This window comes from Desmodus rotundus, chromosome 10 (assembly GCF_022682495.2).
Source record: "Desmodus rotundus isolate HL8 chromosome 10, HLdesRot8A.1, whole genome shotgun sequence".
Lineage (NCBI taxonomy): Eukaryota > Metazoa > Chordata > Mammalia > Chiroptera > Phyllostomidae > Desmodus > Desmodus rotundus.
In genome coordinates, this window is record NC_071396.1 from 50,358,409 (window position 1) to 50,383,374 (window position 24,966).

Here is a 24,966-nt window from a genome sequence, read left to right on the forward strand (position 1 = left end):
TGATATGCTACCATACACTGTTTGATGTTTAAAATTCACATCTATTACTCTTATAATTTAAATATATATATTTTTTTAAAATAAAAGAAAAAACACACATATGAACAGGAGATAAGGCCTCAAATGGCCACCCCAGATGTACAAAGGCTAGCAGCTGAGGCCCAATTGATTCCCAAGCAGCCCAGCAGTTCACAGTAAGTACCTGGCAATTCCCCAGGATGCCTATGGTGCATAAATGATCACTTGGGACATTCCAACCCATGCATAAGGGGTGCAAAGTGGGAAGCTGAGAGTCCAGCTGGGCTGAGAGAGGAAGAAGCCCAGGTTGGAAACCTCTTCCTAAAATCTGTTTCCTTCCACCCTGTGGAGAGCATGGAGGATTAATGAGATGGTGTCAGTGGAGCAGTTTGAGCTCAGGAGACAGAGATGCAAGATAAATACAAAGTGTTATTCATTTTGCTCCTTCCCAGCTTTCCTGTCCCATTATTAAACCTGTTCTTACACAAAAACAGTAAGGCCTCAGGAAATTGGAACCAGGGGTTTCCAGAGCTCTGGAAAATTACATTTGGGAGGGCAAGCAGGAACCTACACCAGCACGGGGGGATGTTATTTCAGCCCTCCCACCTCCCCCACAATCACTTTTCCTCCACCTCCCAACTCTCCCACTAACAACAATAAGTATATTTCATGGATTCCTCCCATGAACCCAAACCTGTGCTAGGTACGTTATATATATATATATCTCATTTTGGTTCCCAACAATTCAAACCCTGCATGGGAGGTAACACTGCATCTCTTTCAAGCAGTGCCCCAGCTCCAGATGTGTCCCCACCTGCCTGGGTCCCTCAGGTCTGACCTTAAATTAACTGTCAGAGGAAAAGTTAAGATATTAAGGTGTTGGTGATAACAATGTAAAGCCCTTACAAGGATTTACATTTTAACAAGAAACGAAGACATGAAATTCAGATGGCAGGATTTCAGATCTTATTAAGAACCGGTAAGGAAACTATCTGGGGCAAAAATAGGTCCTGAAATCATGTCATAAGTAATGAGAGGCAATGACTGTAGCATAATAGTTAAGAACTCAAGCTCTGTATCAGATAATGTAAAGTTCAAATTCCAGTTTCTTGTGACTCCAGGAAAGTTAATTAACTTTCTAAGTATCAGTTTCCACATTTGTGAAGTGGAGACAATAGCATCTAGCTCATAAATCAGATAAAGCACTAGCCCTGCATACACAGTAGCTGTTACTCTCATTACTTGTAAAGGCAGTCAGAGGGTCCAGGTTGGATGAGTCTGTGCCGTGATATCCAGCATAGACTACACAATATGGCATCACTTAGGCAGGTCAGGTTTGGGTTGTGGTCACCTGGGCAGTCTGGCCCCACAAATCCCTCCTACTCCTTCTCCTTGAGGTTTGCACAAATCTGAACTCAAAAGAATACTAGGAATAGAAGAGAAAATGTGCCCGTGAGACTAAAGAGCAGACACACTGACAGGAGGCACCCTACATTCTGAGAGCATGAACATCAAACTTCCAACAGCCGAGTTTCTGAGGACAGGCTCTGTGTCGTCTCTTTCACCCTGTATCCGCCTAGCACAAGGCTTAATGTGTAATCACCAAACAAAGGAAGGAAGGAACACCAGCACCCCCAAAAGACAGGTACGTCCTTTGGATGCCTTGGACTGAGGCCAAGCACAAATTAGCTGAGTCTGCTGGAAGCCAGGTACTAGCCACACATTCCAGAACAAAAACCACCTTGTCCATTAAGTACCTGGAGCCTATTACTCCAGGGCCTAGTCATGCTGGTCAGCCTCTGCCTGAAGTACCATACACTAGACCGCGGAACTAGGAAAATATTAATAAAATTTACCTCCGATGTATGTGGGTCAAATGCCTCCCACGGCCAAGCAGGGATGGATATAAATGAGTGTGGTAGGCCAGGTACAAAGCAACAGGGAATGGAAGAACTGTAAAAACTGGAGCCTTCTGCCTTGACTAAGGAATGCAGCTGCTACTCCTTAGTAGCACCATGAAGGCCTTCGACTTGAAAATAGAAAACTAGATTTTTACGTGAAATTTTCTTATTTTTAGAACACTAAGAGGACCAAACTAAGCATCTATAAGCTTTAAATTACAACTCTTGCCTCGGTGTATCTATTAACCAGGTAACTCCTGGCAATTGTGGCTATAAACAAGCACCAAATTCTCATCATCAAGAAAAGCAGGTGGGTGGAGGTGGAAGAGGATATAGCAGGGATAAATGGTAATGGAAAAAATACAATGAAAACTAACTATAGCCCTGGTGTGGCTCAGTGGATTGAGTGCCAGCCTGAGGACCAAAAGGTCACCAGTTCAATTTCTGGTCAGGGCACATGCCTGGGTTGCAGACCGGGTCCCCAGCTGGGAACGTGCGAGAGGCAACCAGTCGATTGATGTACCTCTCTCACATCGATGTTTCTCTCGCTCTCTTTCTCCCTTCCTTCCCCTCTCTCTAAAAAAATAAATATGTTTAAAAAAAAAAACTAAGAGAGAGAAGCAGAAAAAGGCAAGAATGGTGATGATGAGAATATCGCAGTAGGTCTAGTGTTTGCTTTAATAAGAGCTGGGAAATCCTCTTTCTAGATTTCTTCAATAAGGTTATCAGAGTAGGTTCAAGAAGGATTAGAGGAGAATAATGAACCACTGAGCCATAAACTTGAAGTCTTATGAAGGCCAAACACTTTTGCAAGAATCCTGTCACTGCTCAAAATGTTTTTTGGCTTCCTTTTACTTTCACTTTTGAACCAGATGTTAAGCCATAACCACACACACCACTCGCACACAATCTGTCATTATTTCACCGCACACCTCAGGTTTTAGTGGGGGTAATACAAAGCTGATGCTCCCCTGTCTGATCGGCTCGCCCTGTTCACCAAATCTGGCTCAGAGTGACTTTGGACTCACTGAAGAAGATCAGTCATATGGACATACCCTAAGTTAGACAGTCAGTTCAAAAGAGGAATTCTATAAAAGGTCTTGAGAAAAAGCAACATCAAGGGGGTGAGGTTGTTATGATAACAGTAGCTACCATTTACCAAGCCCTTCTTAACCTATGCCTGGCACTGGGGTGCAGTGTCTTCCATGCCTCACAACTCAGCCAAGTTTCATCTGTGAAGCACATACTTTTACACCCATTTTCCAGATGAGGATGGATATGGGGCCTGTGCAAAATCACAATGCTGGGAAAGGCAGAGCAGAGATTTAAGTCTAGACCTGCCTGGCTCCAAAGCCAATGCATGATTTCTGACTAACTTCTGTGTTTTCATTCTTAGTCATGTGTCCTAATGGTTGTGTCCCGGATACTGAGGAAATAAAAGCAGGGGCAATGAGATTACCTTAGCACATCTATCAGCACAGCCCTTTTCCCAAGGGAAGGCTTTCATGGATCAGGGAGAAACCACAATCCCAAAGAAAGCAAGACTAGTCCCTCTGCCTGGGCAGTGTCCTGAACAGGAAAGAAAGACCAAGAGGTTAGAGAAGCCAGACAGCCCTTGGTCAGCTCTGAAGTAAGACCTGTACTCTGGTGCCCTCTCATCTGGCTTCTCAGGGTTCCCTTCCATGCTGAATCCTCAGCTCTCTCTTCTCCCTGCCACCATCACTCCAAATACCAATTTCCTCTCAACTGACTGGCAAGAAATCCCAGCTAAGGTGTTAGCTGACAACAGCTTACCATGTCACACTTCCTTGCACTTGTATCTGAATAAGAGATTCTTAAAGATCAAAAACTTCAAGATCCAAGGGAATGAATGAATCTCTAATGGTAGGTTGGTAGATGCTGTGACAGGAACAGACTGCCAGGGTAACATTCTGGGACAGAAACGTGTCTGACAGAGCCCTAAATTAAACCCCAGAAGCAGCCAACCCCTTACTAAAAATAATAGCTCCCATTTATTGACCACTCATTCACCTTATTGTGCCAGTCCCAATGCTAGGTGCTTTATATATATAGAGAGAGAGAGTCACATTTGATCTACACTAAAATCTTAAGAAGGAAGTACCAACCCTGTTGTATAGATAAGGCAACAAAGCTCAGAAATGGTCAAAGTGCCAAAATAGGTGGCAAAAGGATTTTATCAAAGGTCTGTGCTCCTTCCACTGGGTTCCACTATCTCCTTCATTACTCACCACCTTTTTGAAGGTCAGTATACCACACAACCGTATCACTTCACCATCCACATTGCTTCTAAGATGTAGCACCAGGAGGTGCCACAGCAAGAGCCAGGAAGAAAGGCTAGTTCCAGATCATACCTGATACACACGGTTAACCTTTCCAGGGTGGTCATTAATCTTCACAAATGCCCTCAGGGAGGACAATTCCAGGTCTCCAAAAGCACTTGCCTGGACTTTAGGCTCTGAAGAAAGGATCGTGACCACCCCCCACCTCACCCACTGGCCATTTTCACTGGTGTGAAGGTGGCTGGCTGCATCATCTGGAGTTTAAATGCCATCAGGGCAGCAATTTTCATGATATGAGAGAAAAGATGCTTCAACTCCTACTTGTGCTAAGCACATGATGAAAGATTATGACAAATGGATTACAGCTTAGGAAGAGGCACAAGGATAAAAGCAGCTTCTGTTGATGAAAGTCAGTATTAACATTTTTCTGAGACTAGTCTCAATAGAACTAATATAAATGGGCCAGAATAATTATGGCTCTGAAAGCTCATCTTTTTGGTTGGACTATTATCCAAAAGGGACTTACTTACACATAGTCCGTAAGTAAATCCATCAGCATGCTTTTGTTAATTGTGCATCTGCTAAAGCTCACGATGGGGAGCACTCAGGTCCTCATGAGCTGCAGGTTGGGGGTGTGGAGGGGGAAACAGCCCTGATCCCCTGTGACGTGTGGGTGCTATTCTGGGTCAGGCTATGCCAAAGGCAGCCCCAATGCTCATGCTATGGCCAGTCCCACCCTCAGGGGCCAATGGGATCTCATTCTCATTGCTCTTGAAGAAGAGGACAAAAAAACAGTACCAACGAAATTCTAGAGAACATTAAAAGTTCAAAAGGATTCATAACTCCCAACTGTATGTCCTCTCCTGCTCCATAAAGTGAGGAGAAATTCAGACAGAAAACAAATGACTTCAGAGACAAGGTGGAAATTTGCCATGAGCCAAGAGGTGAACCTCATCTGAGCTGGACTGTCATTAAATTCATCACAATTGTTATTTACACTTCAAAGCTCTCCTGCTCCAAAGCCTCCAGCACTTTACCCAACATTTAGTGGAAGTCCCCAGGGTTGGGGAAGGTGGCCAGGGGAGGAAAACTGTCAGAACTGACAGTCAAGGCTTCCCAAGGGAGGGGAAATTGAGGACATTAGGACCTGGTCAAGGGCAGGCTGTTGCTGAGAAACCGGGCCAGGGGCCTTAGCATGCTGCAGCCAGGCCAAGTTCAGGACCTTCTTGGGCACTTTGCTCCTATCTGCGGCAATGACAAAAACCCTAAACTATGAAGCCTAGGTTAATAAAGAGAGGCCTGGAAGGAACAGCAAGAAAAGGACAGAAGAAAAGAGGATATAGAGATACAGACAGACTTGAGAAAGCACAAGGAAGACTGGAGCAGAGGAAGGAAAAGTCTTACTTCATGCTTACCACACAGGCACCAGCTCTGGGGGAAAATCCTGACCTTCCAGCTCTGCCAAAAATTGGCTGTATGAATTTGGCCAAGATACTTAAAATCTCTTAGCCTTAGTCTCCTCCTCCTCAAACTGAAGATAATTATAGTTGTCTACTTCACAGTATTGTTGGGGGAATTAAGTGAGAAGAGATATAAAGCATTTAATAACAATGTCTAGTACATGGTAAGTTTCATATTATTATTAAATTATTATCATTATCATCATCATACTTTCCCCAAAGAGAAACTGTACTGTGAGCTTTAAACAGAGTCCAGTCAGGGATAGAGGGAACGAAATATGCATACTTTGTGACCCAGTGCTGGCCACATTCCTATAAGAAAAATAAAAGCTCACCTCACTCCCACAGCAGCCTGGTGGCATAAAGGCCTTTTTGAACCCAATAGGGGTCCCTCTTGTGATAAGATACTTACTGGGTTTTGATGACTGAAGCAGAAGGTGAAGCAAAAGGCCATCAGTAGCCCGAGCAGCATGCCCAGAGGAGCCATTCTAGATAGGACCAGGCCCTGGGGAAGCATAGGGAGACCTGATGAATATAAACACAGAAAACAGAATTTCAATAGGAAGCTCAGTGTCTGATCACCCAGCATTGTGATTCCATGATGTCACTTGTTCAATGAATGTCAAACATTTCCCACATAGAGGTACTATAGGTCTTCTGCCACAGGGGTAAATCAATGTGAATGAAGACTCCACCTCCCATAAGGAGTCCAGCCACCCAAGGGGAGACATGCCTTTATTGGAACTGAGCCAGTCCTGGTCTCTTTCTTCCTCATTATCAACTTGATAACAGACTGTACAGGGTGGTATTGGCTATAGTAAGAAGAAAAGGAAACTAACCAATTGATTTGTGTTGTGGACAGACATGGGCCCAAATCTGCATAAGCCTTCATAATCATTCACTTCTAAACCATAGCTGCAGTTAGACCTGAAGACAGATGCTATCAGCATCCCCTAAACCACCAAAATTCAATATTCTCAAGCCACAAAACCTTTCACATCACTCTTAAAACAGCCAAGCAACTCAAAGTGCAGGCCCTGGTAGCTGTTAAAATTAAAATGACACAAAGATGAAAGGATATCCCATGTTCGTGGACTGGAGAGTTAATAATATGACAATACTACCAAAGCAATATGCATATTCAATGCAATTCCAATTATGTTTTTTACAAAAATGGAAAAGACTACCCCAAAATACATTTGGAATTTCAAGGGACCCAGAGCAGAAAAAAACAAAATTGGAAGACTCATACTTCCTGATTTCAAAACTTACTACAAAGCTACAGTAATGAAAATAGTGTGGTACTGTCATAAGGCTAGACATATAAACCAATGGAATAGAATTCAAAGCCCACAAATAATCACATATGTGGTCAATTATTTTCAGTAAGAGTGCCAAGAATATTCACTACAGAAAGGACAGACTCTTCAACAAACCATCCCAGGACAATTGGATATCCACATGCAAAGGAATAAAGTAGACCCTTGCCTTACACCATACACAAAAATGTAACTCAAAATGAATCAAAGACCTAGATTTAAAAGCCAAAACTCTTAGAAGAAAACATAGGGAAAATCTTAATAACCTTACATTTAGCAACAGTTCCTTAAATATGACACCAAAAGCACAGGTGATAAAAGAAAAAATAGATAAATTGAACGCCATCAAAATTAAAACTTGCATGTCAAAGGACAGTATCAAGAGAATGAACTTCTGCTCAAGATGGAGGCGTAAGTAAACACAGGCTGCCTCCTCACACAACCACAGCAAAAATTACAAATAAACTACAAAACAACCATCACCCAGAATCATCAGAAAATTGAGTTATATGAAAAACCAACAACCACAGAATTAAAGAAATCACATTCATCCAGACAGGTTGGAGGGGCAGATATACACAAAGACACAGAATGGGCAGTCCCACGCTCACGTGCGGTGGATAAATCTGGAGGGATACCTTGGGAGAGAGGGATCCCAGCCCCACACCAGATCACCCAGCCCAGGGTTCCAGTGCCAGGAAGATAAGTCCCCATAACTTCTGGCTATAAAAACCAGTGGTCACTGGGGTATGGGAAGAAACTGTGGGATTTTCAGATGTCTCCTGTTACAGGGCCAGTAACACACTTCGGACTCACACAGACTCACTCCCTGTAGCCTCCAGCACTGGGGCAGCAGCTAGATGGGCTCCAGTGGCATATGGGGAGAAAATGAAGTGTCTGGCATCAGGGCAAGTGCCAGGGGATAGCTTCCTCCCACAGAAAACTCCAGAGGCCAGGCAGCAACATTGTCCCCTTTCTGAGCCTTCCCCCACACAGAGCAGCAGCATATCAGAGACTCCACCAACGTGGTTTACATGGGTTGCCCCGCCCTAGTGATTACCAAAGGCTTTGCCCCATCTAACTTATTGGTGAGCTTTCCTACAATAGGCCAGACTACTAAGACAGGGAGTCAAAACCGCTCTACATAATAGAAACAAACACAGGGAGGTTGCCAAAATGAGGAGACAAAGAAATATGGCCCAAATGAAAAAACAGAACAAAACTCCAGAAAAAGAACGAAACAAAATGGAGATAAGCACTCTATCAGATGTAGAATTTAAAGCACTGGTTATTAGGATGCTCGAGGATCACACTGGGTATTTCAAGAGCACAAAAAAAAGACCCAGGCAGAAATGAAGGTTACACTAAGAAAATAAAGAAAAATTTACAGGGAACCAACAGTGGAATGGATGAAGCTGTGAATCAAACCAATGATTTGGAACATAAGGAAGAAAAAAAAACATTCAATCAGAACAACAAGAAGAAAAAAGAATAAAAAAAAACCCAACAAGGATAGGCTAAGGAGCCTCTAGGACAACTTCAAACATACCAACATTCGAATCATAGAGGTGCAGGAGGCGAGGAGAAAGAACATGAAATTGAAGACTTATTTGAAAAATAAAAAGGGGACTTCCAGCCAAGATGGAGGCATAGGTAGATACACTGTGCCTCCTCACATAACCAAAAGAAGGACAACAACAAATTTAAAAACAAAAAACAACCAGAACTGACAGAAAATCAAATTGTATGGAAGTCTGACAACCAAGGAGTTAAAGAAGAAACATTCATCTAGACCAGTAGGAAGGGTGGACACGGGCAGCCGGAGTATAGAGAACTCGTGGCAAGGCAGCAGCTGGTGGACACGGCATGATAGCAGATTATGGACTGGGCAGTCCCACATTCATGAGCAGAGAAACTGGGTGGAACAAGTGGGGAGCAAGACAGACTGCACAACCCAGGGTTCCAGTGCAGGGAAATAAAGCCTCAAAACCTCTGACTGAAAACACCTGTGCGGGTAAAGGCAGCAGTGGGAGAAACTCTCAGACTCACAGGAGAGTTCACTGGAGAGACCCACAGGGTCCTCAAACATACACAAATCCACCCAACTGGGGAATCAGCACCAGAAGGACCCAATTTGATTGTGGGTAGCAGGGAAGTGACTGAAAACTGGCAGAGAGCAGAGCAAGCAACACTGTTCCCTCTCGGACCCCTCCCCCACAGAGAGCATCAAACCCAGCAACGTGGGTTGCCCCGCCCTGGTGAACACCTAAGGCTCTGCCCCTTACTACATAACAGGCATGCTGACACACACAAAAAAATGGCCCAAATGAAAGAACATACCAAAGCTCCAGAAAAAAATACAACTAAGCAATGAAGAGGTACCCAACCTATCAGATGCACAATTCAAAACACTGGTAATCAAGATGCCCACAGAATTGGTTGAATATGGTTGCAAATTAAGAGGAAAAAATGATGAGAGAACCAAGATGGCGGCGTAGGTAGACACACTGCGCCTCCTTGCACAACCAGAACTGACAGAGAATCGAACAGCAAGGGGGACCAACACCAAGAAAATAGAAAATAACCATTCATCCAGACTGGTAGGAGGGGCGGAGACGGGCACCGGGGTGGAGAGGACTCGCGTTGCTGTGGCGGGACTGAGACTGGCGGAGTGTGGGACAGATGGTGCAGGCAGTCCGAGCACTAGCAGATCCCGCGGCCCCACATCTGCGCAGATAAACCGAGAGGGCCGGACTCAGAGTGGCGGAGAGTGGGGCAGGCAGAGCAGCGGGTAGCACCCCGCCGGCACCAAATTAGCCCACAGATAAACCTGACGAACGGCAGGCAACGAAGCAGACCGTGCAACCCAAGGCTCCAGCTCCGGGAAATAAAGCCTCAAACCTCTGATTGAAAGCGCCCCTGGGGGTTGGAGCAGCAGCAGGAGAGACTCCAAGCATCACAGAAGAGGTTGTTGGAGAGACCCACAGGGGCCTAGAGTGTGCACAGGCCCACTTACTCGGGAACCAGCACCAGAGTGGCCCAGTTTGATTGTGGGTAGCGGAGTGAAGGATTGAAATCCGGAGGAGAGTGAGGCGGGCGCCATTGCTCCCACTCGGCCCCTCCCCCACGTACAGCGTCACAGCTCAGTGACCAGCGTTACCCCGCCCTGGTGAACACCTAAGGCTCCGCCCCTTAAAGTAACAGACGCACCAAGACAAAAAAAAAAAAAAAAAATGGCCCAAATGACAGAACACTTCAAAGCTCCAGAAAAAATACAACTAAGCGAGGAAGAGATAGCCAACCTATCGGATGCACAGTTCAAAGCACTGGTTATCAATATGCTCACAGACTTGGTTGAATCTATTCGAAAAACAGATGAAAAAATGAAGCCTATGCTAAGAGAAACAAAGGAAAATGTACAGGGAACCAATAGTGATGCGAAGGAAACTGGGACTCAAATCAATGGTGTGGACCAGAAGGAAGAAACAAACATCCAAACAGAAAAGAATGAAGAAACAAGAACTTGGAAAAATGAGGAGAGGCTTAGGAACCTCCCGGATGCCTTGAAACGTTCCCACATCCGAATTATAGGGGTGCCAGAAGGAGAAGAGGAAGAACAAAAAATTGAAAACTTATTGGAACAAATAATGAAGGAGAACTTCCCTAATCTGGCAAAGGAAATAGACTTCCGGGAAGTCCAGGAAGCTCAGAGAGTCCCAAAGAAGCTGGACCCAAGGAGGAACACACCAAGGCACATCATAATTACATTACCCAAGATTAAACGCAAGGACCTACATCCAAGATTACTGTATCCAGCAAACCTATCACTTAGAATGGAAGGGAAGATAAAGTGCTTCTCAGATAAGGTCAAGTTAAAGAAGCTCATCATCACCAAGCCCTTATTATATGAAATGTTAAAGGGAGTTACCTAAGAAAAAGAAGATCAAAAATTGGAACAGTAAAAATGACAGCAAACTCACAGTTATTAACGGCCACACATAAAACAAAAACGAGAGCAAACTAGGCAAACAACTAGAACATGAGGGTTGTCATTAAGGGAGTGGGAGGGGGAGAGAGGGGGAAAGGTACAGAGAATAAGTAGCATAGATGATAGGTGGAAAATAGACAGGGGGAGGGTAAAAATAGTGTAGGAAATGTAGAAGCCAAAGAACTTATAAGTATGACCTATGGACATGAACTATAGGGGGGGAATGTGGGAGGGAGGGGGGTGGGCAGGATGGAGTGGAGTGGGGGGGGAAATGAGACAACTGTAATAGCATAATCAATAAATATGTTAAAACAAAAAAAAAAAAAGAGGAAAAAATGAAGGCTATGAAAAGTGAAATACAGGAAAATGTACAGGACACCAACAGTGATGGGAAGGAAACCAGCACTCAAATTAATGATCTGGAGCAGAAGGAAGAATAAACAGTCAACCAGAACAAAATGAAGAAACAAGAATTCAAAAAAAAATGAGGAGAGGCTTAGGAACCTCCAGGACAACCTTAAAAATTCCAACATCTGAATCATAGGGGTGCCAGAAGGAGAAGAGGAAGAGCAAGAAATTGAAAACCTATTTGAACAAATAACGAAGGAGAACTTCCCCAATCTGGTAAAGGAAATAGACTTTCAGGAAGTACAGGAATCTCAGAGAGTCACAAAGAAGTTGGGCCTAAGGAAGCACACACCAAGGCACATCATAATTACATTACCTAAGATTAAAGATAAGGAGAGAATCTTAAAAGCAGCAAGAGAAAAGGAGACAGTTACCTACAAAGGTGTGCCCATAAGACTGTCAGCTGATTTCTCAAAAGAAACCTTGCAGGCAAGAAGGGGTTGGAAAGAAGTATTCCAAATCATGAAAGGCAAGGACCTACATCCAAGATGACTTTATCTAGCAAAGCTATCATTTAGAATGGAAGGGCAGATAAAGTCCTTCCCAGATAAAGTCCAAGTTAAAGGAGCTCATCATCACCAAGCCCTTATTATACGAAATGTTAAAGGGACTCATCTAAGACAAAGAAGATCAAAACTATGAACAGTAAAATGACAACAAACTCACAGCTATTAACAACCAAACCTAAAAAAAAAACCCCAAAAAACAAACTAAGCGAACAGGAACAGAACCACAGAAATGGAGATCACATGGAGGGTTATCAGTGGGGGAGTGGGAGGGGGAGAGAGGGGGAAAAGGTACAAAGAGTAACGTAAATGATAGGTAGAAAATAGACAGGTGGAGGTTAAGAATAGTATAGAAAATGTAGAAGCCAAAGAACTTATATGTAAGACCCATGGACATGAATTAAAGGGGGGGAATGTGGGTGGCAAGGGGTATGCAGGGTGGAGGGGAACAAAGGTGGGAAATGGGACAACTGTAATAGCATAATCAATAAAATATATTTTTAAAAAATAATAATAAAGAAAAAATAATAAAAGAAAACTTCCATAATTTGGTAAAGGAAATAGACCTACAAGTCCAGGAAGCACAGAGAGTTCCAAACAAGATGGATGCAAACAGGACCACACTAAGACACAACATAATTAAAATGCCAAAGGTTAAAGATAAAGAGAAAATCTTAAAAGCAGCAAGAGAAAACAGATAGTTACCTAACAAAGGAGTTCCCATAGACTGTCAGCTGGTTTCTCAAAAGAAATTTTGTAGGCTACAAGGGACTGGCAAGAAGTATTCAAAGTGATGAAAAGCAAGGACCTACATCCTAGATTACTCTATCCAGCAAAGCTTATCATTTAGAATCCAAAGACACATAAAGTGCTTCTCAGAGAAGGTAAAACTAAAGGAGTTCATCATCACCAAGTCACTATTATATGAAATGTTAAAGAGAATTATTTAAGAAAATGAAGAAGATAAAAACTATGAACAGTAGAATGGCAATAAATTCACCACTATCAATAATTGAATCTAAAAAAGCAACTAAGCAAACAAGCAGAAGAGAAACAGAATCATAGATATGAAGATCATTTAGAGGGTTATCAGTTGGGAGGGGGAAGAGGGAGAATGGGGGAAAAGGTGCAGGGGTTGAGAAGTACAAATTGGTAGGTACAGAGTACACAGGGAGAGGTTAAGAACATTCGTATAGGAAATGGAGTAGCCAAAGAACTTATATGCATGACCCATGGACATGAACTAAGGGCAGGGGGATTGCTGGAGGGAATGGGGGAGGTACCAGGTAGAGTGGAGCAAAGGGGGGGAAAGTGGAACAACTGTAATAGTATAATCAATAAAATGTATTTTTTTAAAAAATAGAATGAAAAGGCAACCCACAAAATGGGAGAACGTATTTGCAAATTACATATCTAATAAGAGTTTAATATCCAGAATTTATAAACGAATCCATCAGCTCAACAAGAAAAAGACAAGCAACCCAAATTAAAAATGGGCCCCGGCCAGTGTGGCTCAGTTGATTGGGCACGGTCCCACGAACCAAAAGGTCACTGGTTCAATTCTGGTCAGGGCACGTGCCTGGGTTGCAGGCAGGTTGGGGCACATGCCTAGGCTGCTGGTTTCAGTCTCCTGGCACACACATGAAAAGCAACCAATCGGTGTTTCGCATATCGAAGTTTCTCACCCTCTCTTACTCCCTCCCTTCCCCTCTCTCTAAAATCAAAAATTAAATTAAATTAAAAATGGACTTTCTCCAAAAAAGATACACAAATGGCAATAGGGATATGAAAATATTACCAACATCATTAATCACTAAGGAAATGCAAATCAAAGCCACAATGCCATAACACTTTAAATCCACTACAATTAAACAAGAACACCAACAACAACAAAAGAAAATGACAAATGTTAACAAGGATGTAGAGAAACTGGAACCCTCATACACTGCTGGTGGGAATATATAATGAGGCAGCTGCTGTGGGACACAATAGGGCAGTTCCCCAAAAAGCTAAACATAGAATTACATATGCTCCAGCAATTCCACTCACACGTAAGATTCCACCCAAAAGACATGAAAACAGTGACTCAAACAGACACTTCCATGTGAATGCCAGCAGCATTATTCAGAATAAGTAAAAGGTGGAAATAACCCAAGTAACCATCAAGCAGATGAATGTTATTTTTTTTAGTGTGGTGTCTACATACAATGGAATATTATTTACACATGTTTCAACAGGAATGAACTTTGAAAACATTATACCAACTGACATAAGCTAGACATAAAATGACATACTATATGATTCTACTTAAATGAAATATCTAGAATAGACAAATTCAGAGAGAGATAAAGTAGGTTACAGGTTACCAGGGAAGTTACTGGGTACAAAGTTTCTGTCTGAAGTGGTGACAATAATTTGGGCAGTAAACTAGCGTGGAAGTCAAGAGAATTTATCCAAATTGACAAATAATCTAGGAAAGGCAGAAAGAAAAACTAAATAAAAGATTTAAAAAAAAGAAAGTCTCAGAAAAATTCAGCACATGTCAATATTAGTCCAAACCCTTATATAAAAGGTTTGTGTGGTGATCACTCGGCCTCTATATACCTTATTAGGCCATTTATTCAATAGAGGCTTAACTGAATTAATGATGGGGAAACATCTCTTAAGAATATGATGTTTACCTTTTCTCTTTCCTATTCCTGCCACACTCCTCCATGTTCCACCTCAAGAAATTGGTCCTGTGACAGGACTGCAGTGCTACCGAAAGCCCTGCCTGCACCCACTCTCAGAAGTTATTACCCTCTTGCCCAGCCCACCCCTTCTCAAGGGCAGACAGAAACTTTCCCTAAGGACATCTGGAGCCATGAAAGAAAACAGCCCTGCTGGACCGGCACAGTGCTAAAAAAGCACAGCCAAATGGAAAAGCAAAGGCTTGGGTGCTATAAATAGCTGCTACACTCACCCAGCAGCAAAAGCCTTTGCTTTCTGCCAGCTTCTCCCCTCTTTTTTGGTCAACAAAGTGGACCGGCTGAATGCCACATGAGCTTCCCTCAGCAACCTGGCTCCCTGGGGCACCAATCACATTGAAAGACAGGGAATGAGTTCACAGCATGGCACTAGGTTCTGGACAGGTGCCTGGCCATACCTGGGTGTGAGGGGGCTGGGAGTCAGGCTGGATGAAGATGTATGAGGGGCAGAGGCTGCCACATCAGGAGAGAGAAGGCTGGAAAGGGAAGTGAGTCCTGAGATACCTTTCTTACCCCTGCAGCCTTGGCTGTGGGGGAAAAAAGGAATAAAAATGGAAGTGGGGGACTCACAGCATGATGAGGACAACATACAATAAGAGAGAACAAAGATTATCCCCAAATCCACAGATTTCCTCTCCCCACATGAGATTGTATATGCATGTGTACATGCATGTACACACAGAGTTAGATGCTCCCTCTGACAGGGACAAACACTGGAACTGGTGCTGGGGAAAACACGAGGAGGAAGAGATTAACGAAAATAAAGATGTCAAAGGCAGAGACGACAAATCAGCAGGAGCAGGAGGCCCAGAAGGGACGGAGGAAGAAGAGACTGGGGGCAGCGGATGATGCACAAACAGCAGCTTCCCCACTCCTGGAGTGGGAAGGGGAGTGAGGGAAGAGATAAATGGCAGCTTCTACAGGGCTCCCAGTGCCTCCAACTCCCGCACGCACACTAACGCCCTCAGAAGCATTTTCTGCCAATACTAAAGACGAGGAGATCACTTGCAAATTTTTTGTGTCTTCCCAATAATTCTAAATGGACTACATACCTGACCAATTTATTACCTCCATGTATGTTTTTCCATAAAACAAGGAGAGAGAGAACATGGAGTGTGAGAAGGTGCGTGAGGAGAGACCTAGATGAAGTGAGACTGGAAGAAAGGTGTGAGACAGTTTCTCAGGCTTTGCAGGGGCCCCCAGAGGGCAAGTGCAAACTCTGCAGCAGGCAGGCATGGATAACGGTGTCCTCTGTCCTCTTGTGGCCTGGCCTGCAGCCATGTTACCTGCTCTCCTCTTTATTCAGGATATGGCAGGTGGACAATAAGCAGACATTGTTTTCCCTGGGCTTAATGCTGAAGCTGGGAAGACAGGAGGAAAGAAGGGGAAGTGGACACAGGTATGTTCTGCCAGGGTGGCCCACCACCTCAAGCAGGGACCTAAGCAGCAGCAGCAAAAGAAAACCTCAGACCCTGACATAAAGCCGAAGTCAAGGCAACCCACTGAGGCACAGGTTGGCACACTCGGCCTGCAGTTAGTGCCCTCTGCAAACCACTTACCACCCGCTAACCCTGGGTTCACCTCATCAGCTGCCTCTGCACATCCAGCAAACAAACCCTCCTTGGCTCTCAATGGAGGACAGACCTACACCTTTATTTTTATATCCTCCTTCCAACTTAAAATACTATCTTTCAGTCCAAGAAAGAGAAACATTTCAATGTTCCTTATGTATCCTTGGGCTTTGGGACAAAAGAGATAAGGTATTTGAGATGCTCATTTTCCTATCAAAATTGGCCATTTGTAGGCTGTACCTCCACTTAAATTAAGGTCGGATGCTCTCAGCAATCTGTATTGCCAGTTTACTGCAGCCAGAGCAGATGATAGGAGTGTAGGGGAAAGGCGGCCTATGGACTAGCTAGCCATTACTTCCCTTGGTGCCTCATGTCCTCCACTCATTCAGACAGGACTGGGGGAGGGTACTAGGCTCTATGTAAATAAGACATCCTCCCATAACTATCTTCTCTTAAGGCAGGAAAGGATGCAGGAAGCCAACAAAGGAAGGAAGACTGGACTGCTGGCAGGCCCCATGGACAGTGTCTGCTTTCCAGTCTCAGGGTTCAAGCACAGGGGACCAGGAAAAGGTCACAAAGGTCCTCAGTAAGCAGAGGCACCTCAGCAGCCTATCTAGGAGCATTTGGAACTCCACCTTATAAAAGGCTCATGCTCTTAACCTACACAGTACGTCTATGTATTTGTTTCCCCGATTATTTTTGGAAAAGTAAAAGAACAAGAATTCCTACCTTCATCTTATAAGGAGAAAATTGAAGCAGAGATAAAAACATTGGACAGAAAGTGTAGAACAGTCATACCTTGGTACTCGTCAGCTTCAGAACTCATCAAACCCTGTACTCGTCACATTTGGACGAGAAAAAAAAAAAAGTTTCAGCACTCTCCGCACTTGCTTAGGACTCACCCCACTTGCTAGAACTTGTATGAGTCACTACGCCACCCCACAAGAGAAAATCTTCATTACCCACCGCTCGCTTGCCACTTGGTGCCCTCTCTTGTGATGAAACAGAGGTCAATGCATCAGTCTCACGGTAGCTCCTGAAGAGTGCAGAACCCCCACATATTCATCATTACTTGTCTCACACTTTTGTGCATTTTAACTGCTAATCATGGGTAGCAAAAAGGTTAAGAGTGATACCACTAAGCCTAAAAAGCAGTTAATGAGAACCATAATCAAAAAGAAAAAAGAGATCATAGCTAAGTATGAAAGTGGTGTGAGTATGACTGATATCATTCGTACATTCAAAGTGTGGAGAACGAGGGTCTCGATGATAGTGAGAAATAAGGAAGCGATTAAAGCAGCCAATGCTGCTAAAGGTATAAAGTCTGTGAGTAAGCAACATTCACAGACATTGGAAGAAGTTGAAAAATTGCTTTACATCTGGACTAATGAAAAACAGCGGGTGATAGAATTTCTGAGGCAATAACCTGCAAGCAAGCTAGGCAATTGCATGCTGAGCTGTTAAAAGACAAGCCTGGAACAAGGGTGTGAGAGCACTGAAGTGTTTAAAGCCAGTCATGGATGGTTTGATAAATTTTAAAAAAGAACTGGCGTTCATAGCATGGTGAGGCATGGAGAGGCAGCCAGTGACAACAAAGAAGCTGCAGAGTTTAGGGAGTATGTAGAGGCTGAGGGTTTTGTCCCTCGACAAGTGTTTAACTACGATGAGACTGGTTTGCTCTGGAAGAAAATGCCTAACAGAACCCACATCACTCAAGAGGAGGAGGCATTGCCAAGGCACAAGCTGATGAAGGACAAGCTAACTCTGTTGTTGTATGGGAATGCTAGTGGGGATTGAAAACTTAAGCCTCTACTAGTGTATCACAGTGAAAACCCACGACTTTTCAAGAGAAAGAATGTGATAAAAAGCAAGTTACATGTGATGTGGGGGGCCAATACTAAAAGCTTGGGTGACAAGGCAGTTCCTTTTAGAGTAGATGAACAAAGTTTTGGGCTCCAGTGTGAAAAAATATTTTCAGGAAAACAAACTGCCTTTGAAGGGCTTTGTTAATTATGAACAATGCTCCTGCTCACCCTCCAGGCTTGACAGACGACTTACTTGAGGAGCTGAATTTCATAACTGTGAAGTACTGGCCCCCTAACACAACTCCTTTGCTCCAGCCCATGGACCAGCAGGTCATTTCCAACTTCAAAAAACTATACGAAGGTCCTTTTCCAGAGGTGTTTTGAAGTAACCTCTGATACACAGCTGACACTCAGAGAGTTCTAGAAGGACCATTTTAATATCCTTCACTGTGTTACTCTCATAGATGAGGCCTGGCGTAAAGTCTCTTACAAGACCATGAACTCTTCCCGGAAGAAACTGTGGCCTGAAGCTGTAACTCCGAGGGACTTGGAAGGCTTTAAGGGTGATCCTGGTAGCCCAACAGTGGAGCATATTGTGTCTCTTGGCAGGTCCATGGGCCTGGAGGTCAATGATGAAGTTAGTGGAGGAGCACAGAGCAGAGCTGAGCACTGAGGAGCTGCAGGAACTTCAAAAGGAGCAGCAACAAATAGTGACTGAGGACATTTCTTCTGGTGAGGAGGAGGGAAGGGAGGAAGCCTCTATTGCACTGATAAAAGAAATGTACAGTAAATGGGTTGAAGTTCAAAACTTTGTGGAAAAGTATCATCCAGACAAAGCTCTTACAAGCCAAATGTGGAACTGTTTAATGAACGATGTCACACTTTAGAAACATTCTGAAACATAGACAGAAACAAGTTTCTCTTAATAGGTTTTTAGTGAAACTCCCTGAGTTTCCAACAGTGTTCAGTGAAGTCAAGAGACAGAAACAGAAGAAACCTCTGAGAAGTCACCTGAAATTGTCTTGAAGAGGCCTCTTCGAATAATTAACCCCTCTCCTCCTCCTCCACCTCCTCCTCCTCCTCTACCTCTCCACCATCCCATTATGCCGGGAACTCCTCTTGGTACAGATAAAGTGAAGTTAAATTTTATTTTATTTTTAGGTAATTAATGGCTTTTTTATCCGTATCTGTTTAGTCTTAAGGTTCCGTATTTTTTAAAGCACCTCATTACTTAATATTAGCCCAGTAAAATGTGAAAGCTCTGGGGAACTTTCACAAATTATTTCTAATTACATTATTTCTTATGGGAAAAATTCGTTCAGTACTCGTCAGTTTTGGTCTCATCACAAGTTCCAAAATGATTAATGACGAGTACTGAGGTACCATTGTAGAGCTGGATTTAAAGGCAGACTGACCTAAGGCCAATTCTTGGCTCTGCCAATTCCTAGCTATGTGATATTGGACACTACTTCACTAGGCCTCAGTTTCTCCATCTGTAAAAATGGGTATAATAACAAGAGCTCTTATTTCAAAGAGTGTTAGGGAGGATTAAATAAAACAATGCATGGAAAGTGCTTGGCACAGCAGCTCGCACCTGGTTATCACACCTCATTAAAGCAGGGGCGATAACTTTCTCCTGGACCCAAAGGCGGTAAGGATAACGTCAGATACCCTGGAACCACTCCCCAGAGCTCCTGCCTCTTGCAGAATCTACATGCCCTCTAAGCTGACCCCACACCTGAAACTTTAGAACCAAAGCCTTTTGTTGGGTATCTACTGCCAGGAGGTAAAGGAAACAAGTGTTAGAGAAAGACACCCCCCTCCCACCCTGTAGCTGAAAATAGAGAGACCCAAGTCAGTTTTCTGCTGAGCCCCAAGACACGCCCAGCCCACTCAGTGTTCTTCCCAGCGTGCTAGTGTCCAGAGAGCCAGGCCACAATCATGTAGTGATGCCAGCTGCAGGAACAGCTGTCAAACAATTTTCTGCTTTACAAACTGAAGGTTAGAGGATGAGCTGTTCTCATAGACACACATTCATTACTATTTATGGGCTACACAAACTCATGCAAACACACACACACACACACACACACAGTCACTTGCCACTACACAAACAGAAACTTGCTGCCTAATTTGAGCAGGCAAATATGAAGCTGAAGAAACAATGCAAAGAGGGCACTGAAAGGACAGCCCTGACAAGAGAGAACAAAGTGCAAAGGCTTGGGAAAAGAAATGGATTTTTAAAGAATAATTTAAAAGACAAGGGAAATAAGTTTGGAATAGTCAGGCAAACAGGCTTCTTCCCCCATAAGACATAAACTAAACAAAAATTCAGGAGGTAGATAGCAATTAAGTGAAAAAAGCCTTTGAACAGCAAAAGAAATGTGGCTTCTGACCCTTCTGGACCATCCTTAAGCCACTGACCATTTATGTAATGGGAACAGTATCTGCCCCAAATATTAAAGTCATGCCTAAGGCCAAGCAAATGGGGACTGCTCTCAACAAATCCAAGGCACCCAAGAAAGAAAGTAATTAGAGGACGCTATTGGAGGCTAGAAGGTCTCCACTGGAGTTCACAACTAACCCAAGCCTCTGCCTGACCAGAGAGCTACAAAGCCAAAATCTACTTGTGCAGCCTGGCCCTCTCCGGACTATCCTACTCAGCCACAGCCTTCACAGAATCTGAATGCTGGAAGACAACTTAAAATTCATTCTTCATTTGGACTGCTAAAAATCTGGAAAACACAGCAGGGGCTCCATACCTATCTACATACAGAATAACCAGAGTTCAGTGCCTTTTGGCACAGAGCTTGTCAGTGAATCCAGGAAGGCCCTGGCAACTTCACACCTGTTGAAGACAAAAAAAGGTAGAGAGGGCTAGCGCTGGACAAGAATTTTGATGCCATCAACACAGAGTAATAACCAAGGCAACAAGAATAAAATCCCTGTCTTAGGGAGAAACCATAGAGAGAAAGAAACAATTAGCCAAGAAAAGTCTCCAAGTTAGGGCTGGAGGTTAGGAAAAGAAAGAGGAGCAAGGGAACCAGACAAGAAACAACAAGAATAGTGAAGAATTACACAGGTCAAGAGAGGAGAGAACCCTAAAGTTATGGGCAACAATGTCAAGAGATCAATCAGAACAAGGAGAAAATCCTCTGGATTTGGCAATGAGGCTGCCAGAGGACCTTCAAAAGAGGGCACAAGAATAGAACACTTTGAAAGGCTGACTGGCCCGCTGAAATTTGGAGATTTGGAGCCACTTCTCTGAATCCAGTTTTTTCAACATTTTCAGTAGTCTTAATAATAACAGAAAAAACTGACTCCAGTGGTCCTATAGAGGGATTCTCTGATGCCATAAAACAGATTCCTATGATGGCGTGAGCTACCACCCCTCAACACACACATCTTGGGACAGTAGTGGGCACAGTCACGACAGCAGAGTGAGGGGCAGGGAAGCATACTCCACAAGAACAAACTCCCTCAGACACAACTCCACCTTCTCTGAGCTTTCAGCCATGCCTCAGGATACAGAAGCAGCTTTAGTCCTTACACTCTGGAGAGCTGTACTAATCATAACTGTAGCACTTGGTGTGAGGGATGAAGAGAAATGCCCCAGTGAATACTACCCAAGCCCGTAGTACTCAAGTGCAGGACCTGTGCAGTGTAGAGGAAAATAAATTCTTTCATATAATAATTATAGTCAACATTTATAGAGCACTTTCTATGTTCCAAGCAAAGTTCTAAACTCATTTGCTCCTCCCAACAACCCTCTGACTGCTGCTCATTTTTCTCATATGCTGCTCATTTTGCCCATGAGGGAACTAAAATTCACAGAGGTTAAGTAACTTGCCCGAGTCCACACAACCAGAAAATGATAGAATGAGGATTAAAAGCAGTTTGGCCCCAGAACTCATGCTCTTTCCACAGACCGTGCGGCCCATCCATTGGTCTATGAAATCAGCCACAGAAACTGGACTCACTTTATTTGCTCTGCAACAGTGTAAATAAAAAGTATACATTGTGTCAGGAGAGAAATTTTTAAATGAGCCTACTGGGGCCCTCTTGTGGAGAGACCCACCTCTCTCCAAGTTTCTGCACATCACACATGCACGAGAGTGTACATGCACACACATACATTTTGACCACTGAATGCCCTTGGCACAGCCCTGCCCACATCAGAGGCACAGACATTCAAGAGGAAGAAGGCCCTTAACTCAAATTGCAGCTAGATCACTGGTACCCTGTATGGCTTGACCTTTTCACCTCCCATCATTCAGGTTTCCCAGCTGTACAGGAAGCAAAAGCATCCTTACTCTTCCTCACAGAGCCCAGCACCATGCACTCCCCTCATATATAACCAACTGTCTGGCAAACACTCAACAGAGAGGAGGAAAGAACTAAATGAGGTGATAGTTGGCCAAGATGATATCCAAGCTCATTTCCAACAGTCCACAAACCTGATATGCCATGGTTCCCCAGCCAGAAAACATATAGGACAGGATTATTTCGACATGGCAGATGAAAAAAAAACAGAGCCCAAAAGGTGAACAGGGCTTGCCTCAGCACACCAGCAAGTGACCAGGTAAATTACAGAAGTACCCCAGACCTAGTCAATGCACTTTCCAGTAAGCCCTAGATTGCAAGCTCCTAGCAGATTGTGGGCAAAGAGACCTACTCCTTTCACTCGCTTCCTGACCCTGACCGAGATCCTGAGAGTGAAATAGGCCTGTGTCTGATGACAACAACACAGGTTACCAGAATTTCCTCTCTACTCCATCTCCACTCCAGTGTAATGAAAATAACGTGTGCTCTGAATTTCAACCCAGGTCTTCCCAGGTAGTTGCGGGAGTTTGGGCTAGCTGCTTAACCTCTCCAGGGTTTAATTCCTTCATCTGAAAAGGGACTTGATAGTAACTATTTTGTAAGATGTTTGTCTGTATTGAGATAACTTGAAACACATAGCACAGTGCTTGACACAAGTGAAGGTTTGAGAAGTTTTTAACAACTATTGTTAGAGCAAATTCTGAGCAAAGGACAGGATAAACAAAAGTGGAGAGGGCTTCACCCTCATAGAGAGTTGTCTTCTGTTCTAACAATCAAGCCTCTCCTTGGAACCCAGTTTCCCCGAACCACAGGTCTGCCCACACACCCGAACTACACTCTAGGTGGCTGCAGGGGCACTTCCATTGAAACCTTTCATCGATACTGGCTGACTCTGCATCAGTGCCCACTGAAGAACAGCCACTTCAGACAGAGAACAGCCATTTTAGAGCCCAGCTTCCTGGTGACTCAGGCCTGTGTCCAAATTCCTGCTCCTACTCTCCTACCTCTATGGGGGAGCAGGAAGAGCAGGAGCAGTGAGGGCAAACCTACACAGCTTAGAGAACCCAAGATGTCAACCCAGTTGTCATCCAGAGGGTAAGGACCCCAAGGCCTTCTTCTCTCTCCTTTCAAAATAATAACTAGATTTCCTGACAGTATGCACAATGGGCTTTCCAAAGAATACCAGGGACTCTCACACACTTATCCACACACCCCAGAGTTCATCATTCCTTATCCTTGCTGTCTCCAAGCTTACAGAGAAGGTCAGGGCCTCTAAGTGAGACTATGATAGGACAGAAGGTAAGACTTCCAGTCTATAGTGCCAAATGGACTATCTGCAAATCAGTATGCACACCAACCCGTATTCTGCCAGCCACTCTGGCACTCTGGATTACAAGTATTCAGCATTCACACTCTAGAAACCTCAGAAAGATATGTTAGCATCAGCCTCAGCCCCCTAAGCACAGTGGGCACCATACTATGAAACAGAATGTAGAAACGATACCCTCACTGGCCTCAGCTGACGTCCTGTTCACAGCCAGTGGATAGCATGGCTCTAACATTGAGTCTCAGACAGCACCATATTTAAAAGAAAGCCCTCTTAAGGAATATGCCATGAGAAAATAGATGCTGTCCCGGGCAAACTGAGGCACAGATTATGGCTTTGAAATGATGAGATGAGCAACAATTAGGGTGCTCCTTAAATTGACTGAGGAGCCCCTAGAAAACAGCATTTACTTACAGAAACATGCAGCAGCAGCATGAAGACGGGTCACCAAGCCCAGAACTCGCTACTACCACATTGGCACTGGCTGTGTCTTCCAGGTAAGTCAGCAACTGAAACATCATATTTTATTTTTAACATGCCTCAGAGTCCAAGGCTATGTATAATCCCAGATCCTTAAAAACTTAAAAGGAGGGTGAAATTTTAAATGTACACATTTACATACGTGGGCAGAAACATAAAAATCAGATGCCTCTCAATGCAGCTCAGGGAGCCATAACTCACGGCTTTCACAATCCCACCTAACACCCAGAGAAAATCCAGGCGCCTTCTCTGAGAGATGGTGGGAGGCTGGATAGGTAGCCAAGAAACAAAGAAACCTAAACTCAGCACTTGGCAGGACAATTAAGGAGCAGAGAATTTTAAGTGTATTGTTTCTGACTCTAAATATGTCTACACTTATTACCAGTTTGGGATCAGAAACCACATTTAGTTCTGCCACGACCTTGCACTAAAAATATTAAGCAGAGTATTATTGCCTAGGAAACAGCAGTCCTCTCTGTTATAGCAGCCCCATTTCAGAGCTAATTCTGCATGGTCCCAGGACTCCTCGCCCTGGGCTTCACTGAGCCCGGTTATAAGCAGAACTGCCACTGGCCTGCCAAGGCATCGCTTACTTTTTAAAAGGCAGCAACAGGAGCCAGGGCTAGAGACTATACAACTTCCTCATCCTCTCCAAGGCTGTGTTAGGTAGTCAGTACAGTTCCATTTCACAGGCCTGTAGCAACTAGAACCCACCTGACTGGGAGCTATACAAGGGCAAGGGCAACTGTCCACCTAACCCATTGCTGTATCTTCATTGCTCAGCACTGATTGAATAAAGTCAACAATCTAAAA

General features: G+C 43.9%; 1 protein-coding gene across 3 annotated transcripts in view; it reads right to left on the reverse strand.

Annotated features, from left to right (window-relative positions):
* The window catches only part of SIL1 (SIL1 nucleotide exchange factor), a 219,516-nt gene that overhangs the window by 145,397 nt on the left and 49,153 nt on the right, over positions 1-24,966 (reverse strand). For 2 of the 3 annotated variants that reach the window (XM_024575306.3, XM_053912435.1), the window contains exon 2: positions 6,092-6,204. In XM_024575306.3, coding sequence (XP_024431074.1) covers positions 6,092-6,196 — 105 coding nt within the window. In that variant the 5' untranslated portion in view covers positions 6,197-6,204. The remainder of the gene's footprint in view (positions 1-6,091; positions 6,205-24,966) is intronic. The other variant, XM_024575307.4, reaches the window with a different exon arrangement.